The sequence below is a fragment of the Myotis brandtii genome, unplaced genomic scaffold (assembly GCF_000412655.1).
Source record: "Myotis brandtii unplaced genomic scaffold, ASM41265v1 scaffold658, whole genome shotgun sequence".
Taxonomy (NCBI): Eukaryota; Metazoa; Chordata; class Mammalia; order Chiroptera; family Vespertilionidae; genus Myotis; species Myotis brandtii.
In genome coordinates this window covers 3,747,489-3,751,443 of record NW_005370558.1, presented here as the reverse complement: position 1 = coordinate 3,751,443, position 3,955 = coordinate 3,747,489, and the positions used below count along the sequence as shown (strand labels likewise).

The 3,955-nt window shown below is 49.6% G+C and overlaps 1 protein-coding gene across 2 annotated transcripts in view; it reads left to right on the top strand.

The window, feature by feature from the left end:
• Window positions 1-3,955, top strand: part of ASTN2 (astrotactin 2) — a 668,892-nt gene that overhangs the window by 106,908 nt on the left and 558,029 nt on the right. For both annotated transcript variants that reach the window (XM_014528918.1, XM_005880933.2), the window contains exon 3: window positions 2,655-2,807. In XM_014528918.1, the coding sequence (XP_014384404.1) occupies window positions 2,655-2,807 (153 nt within the window). The remainder of the gene's footprint in view (window positions 1-2,654; window positions 2,808-3,955) is intronic.

Genomic DNA, 3,955 nt, shown 5'->3' with positions numbered 1-3,955 from the left:
CCTTCTCACCTGATTAACACATAATCTTTTCAGATCTTCACACCACTTATTAAGGAAGTGTCCATAGTTTTCCTAGACTAGGTCCTGTTCCTCTATCTAAGAGAACCTCTTATATCATCTTCCACATCTCCTTTAATATATGTATATGTATATATCTCGTTTGTAAATTTCACAGTTCTGTGTCAACCATTTCATTAATATTAGCCTTCCTGTCCATGTGGTGGGCATCAAGACAGTTGTTTGGTGGGTTTTTTTCAACATTGCACCTTGTAGTGGATAGTGGACACATGTCTGTATCCCCCACTGATTCATTTGCTGAAGCTTTCCCCTCCAAATGACTGTTTTGTCTACTTGGGCTGCCATTCCCAGATGCTGTAGACTCGGTGGCTTAGACACCAGGATGAATCTTTTCTCAGCTCTAGAGGCTGGAAGGCCAGCACGCTGGGTTCTGGCTCTTGGACAGCCTTCTCCTCACTGTGCGCGTGCGTGCGTGGCCTTGCCTTGGTGTGCACATCAGGAGGGTTCCTCCTCCTCTTCCTACGAAGACACCAACCCTGTGGTTAGCGTCCCGTCCTCTGGACCCCATTTAACTTGACCCACTAAAAGTCCTATCTCCACAGACAGTCACATCGGGGGTTAAGTCTTCAAGATGTGACATTGGGGGCAGACAGTTCAATCCACAGCAGGCTGTAGACTGGGTTGCTCTAGGTTTTGTACCGAAGTATAGCACCACTCTTATGAGTTTAAGCGAATCTCTCTCCTGCTGGTTTTAAAGCATCCGGATTGGGCCTGACCGTGCTGCTCAGAATTGGGCTGCAGCGACTCTGCTGGAGGGCTCTGTGTCACAGGCTTGGAGGAGGGGCCCAGGTTTGGGATCTTGCTCACGTTTAAGGAGATTACCTGGGGAGAGGGATGGCAAGACAGGCAGGTGAGCAAGTGGAAATGCCACCACATGGTTTGCATGTATTGTCCTTTGTATTTGTCTTTTCCGCAGCAAACATGGATTCTCCACTGTGTCCCCAACGATGGGGCTTCTCACAGGGCCCAGTGCCCAAGCCTGCCCCCTGGGTAGGCGCTTCCCCGCAGACACACCTGTCGCAGCTGATAAGCGTTCCAGGGACAACACGAGCTCCTTAGGAATCCGTGCTGGGCTGCTCAGAGCCTCCTTTGTCCGGTCTAGTGAAACCCCTTCAAAGGAACAGGAACCGTGGGCTTGTCCCATCTCTTGGCATCAGACGGCATGTAGCTCAGACTGAAGAAATTCCCAGCCTCTGAAGGCGTAGATGGAGGGAGGGCTGCGTTTGAAGATTTCAGAGTTGGGGCTCTCTTTGGGAATTTCTCAGAACAAAGGCACTGCGGCCCTTCAGCCATGTTCCTTCTTCTTTCTCCTTTCCTCTCCTCGCCTTTTATGTGACCACTTTCCTTTCTTCTTAAGCATTTCTGATTTATTTTTCTCTTATCTTTGTTCTTGTTTTCTCTGCCAGCTGACCTCACTTTGTCCATTCTCTGGAACTTTCTACTATTTTCAGTTTTGTGGAAATGTGGCTCCTAACAAATCATTGGACAGTATTGAGACAAATGGAACATTGGACTAGGAGTTAGAAAGCTTAACTTTGCCCCGTGCAAGCTCGGAGTGAGTCGTATGCCTTCTTTGGGGGCCTCGATTTCCTTAAGTAAATTTACAAAAGGGAAATGGGAATATTGTACCAAGTGATCTACGTATCATGATACTGTAATTTTGTCTCCTGAAATGTTGCTCAACCCACGTACTGCTGTCTGTCTTCACTGCCCTGTTCTGGTTCAAGCCACCACCACCTCTGCCGGCTAAGGCAAAAGCCTTTGTACTGGCCTCTCTCACCACCTCTGCTTGGATTGTTCATACTCTTATTCGTAATTGTTATCAAAGGGACTTGAAGATGCTGGTTTTCTGTTTAGAACCTTTCAGCGACGAACTTTTGCCACTAGGATACAATCCACACACCTCAGTGCGACTTACAGGTGATCTGGCCTCTCCTGCCTCATCTCTTCGCACACTCTCTTGGAGCCACACCAAGCTCCTTTCCATCGCTCCAGCACTGTGCTCTTTCTGGATTCAGATCTTTGCACATACCTCTGCTTCTACCCAGAGCATTCTTATCCCAAATCTCTCTATTCCCCCCGCCCCCCATCCTACCTTCTTTGCTCATTCCTACTCATTCTTAAAATCGTAGTGACCATACTGCCTCTTCCAGGAAGCCTGCCTTGACTCCCAGAATGGGAGAGATGACCTTTCTGCTCCTCTCATATTCTGTGCTTTCCTATGACAGAGGTTTCGGGGCCTCGATTTCCTTAAGTAAATTTACAAAAGGGAAATGGGAATATTGTACCAAGTGATCTACGTACCATGATACTGCAATTTTGTCTCCTGAAATGTTACGTGGATTGTGTCTAACTTTTCCCCACCATATCTCAAGGGTTAGAGGCAGTGCCTGGAACATAATAGATGTTTGAGAAATAAGTGTGTAAGCCAGTACATGCCTCTATACTGACACCTGTGGTTCTGTATCATCCCTGGGTCTGGGAGGGAACTCCAGGGACCCCGGGTGGCCAGGCCCAGGCCTCCAGGGTCTGGGGTAGATCAAGCCCTAACCTCAGCCCCATTGCCCACTCTGTAGCGGCAGCTGAGGCGACGCAGGAGACCGTGGAGTCCCTGATGCAGAAGTTCAAGGAGAGTTTCCGCGCTAACACGCCCATCGAGATCGGTCAGCTGCAGCCAGCGCCGCGCAGCGCCTCGGCGGGGAAGCGGAAGCGGAGGAGCAAGTCTCGAGGTAGGCTCTCCTCCACCTCTTGCGGGCATCAGCGGGCTGTCCCCTGTGTCTGAAGATCCCAGGAAGAGCTGTACCCTCTTCCCTTGCTTCCCTGTGCTCATGGTAGTCGTGCCTCTGTCTCCCTGATGGATCGTCTCAGCGGGGGCCTTGGAGACAGCAGGCCTGTGCCCCTGGGTGCAGGCTAGGGCAGTGGTCGGCAAACTCATTAGTCAACAGAGCCAAATATCAACAGTACAACGATTGAAATTTCTTTTGAGAGCCAAATTCTTTAAACACAAACTATACAGGTAGGTACATTGTTATTAACTTAATTAGGGTACTCCTAAGCTAGCCTTTGCTAAAAACGTCCTCAATCTGAGGGGTCGACCTCAGCGAACGTACCCCCACTTCTTCTAACGCCACTTCCTCAAAATAGCCTCACCCAGGCCGAAAACCGACTTCTGCTCATGGGCCACGAAGTTTTAATCGCACTGTACGTGCGTACCCGCACGTGGTATTTCCTGGAAGAGCCACACTCAAGGGGCCAAAGAGCCGCATGTGGCTCGCGAGCCGCAGTTTGCCGACCACTGGTGTAGGATTTCTTTTTTTTTTCCCTCCTCTGAGAATGGGAACGCCATGTGCGTCTTTTAGAGCGGTTCAGAACGTTAGCGATAGTCTATGGGAAGTGCTCATCCCAGGGGTCGAGCAGAGCAGATGCTCTTTAAATGGAGGCTGGTGTCATGTGGGGGATGGCACGAGGGGGAGAATATTCTCATGGAGGGATCCCCAGGCTGGGCTCCCAGAGCACGGTTCCTGCTCAGTCTTTCTCAGCCTGAATATGGGGTTAGGAGTGGGAGCGTTATAAGTTAGAACTGGTTCAAACTGGGTTCAGATTTGAATTTCTGTTCAATTCATGTCACCGTGGAGAGTCACTCTGCCTCTTCAAGCTACTCCCAACTCACAGAGTTGTTATAATATCTTAACACATAGCCCACCATGCAATAAAAAATAGATCTTTCCCTCATTTTCCTTCTCCTTCTCCCCTTCTGTCCTCCACATCATCACCACCACCTCCTTCTTCTCCTCTTCCTTCCCTTCTCCTCCTCCTTTTTCTCCATCTCCTCCTTCTTCTTCCTCCTCCTCCTCCTTCTCCTCCGACTTCTTCTTCT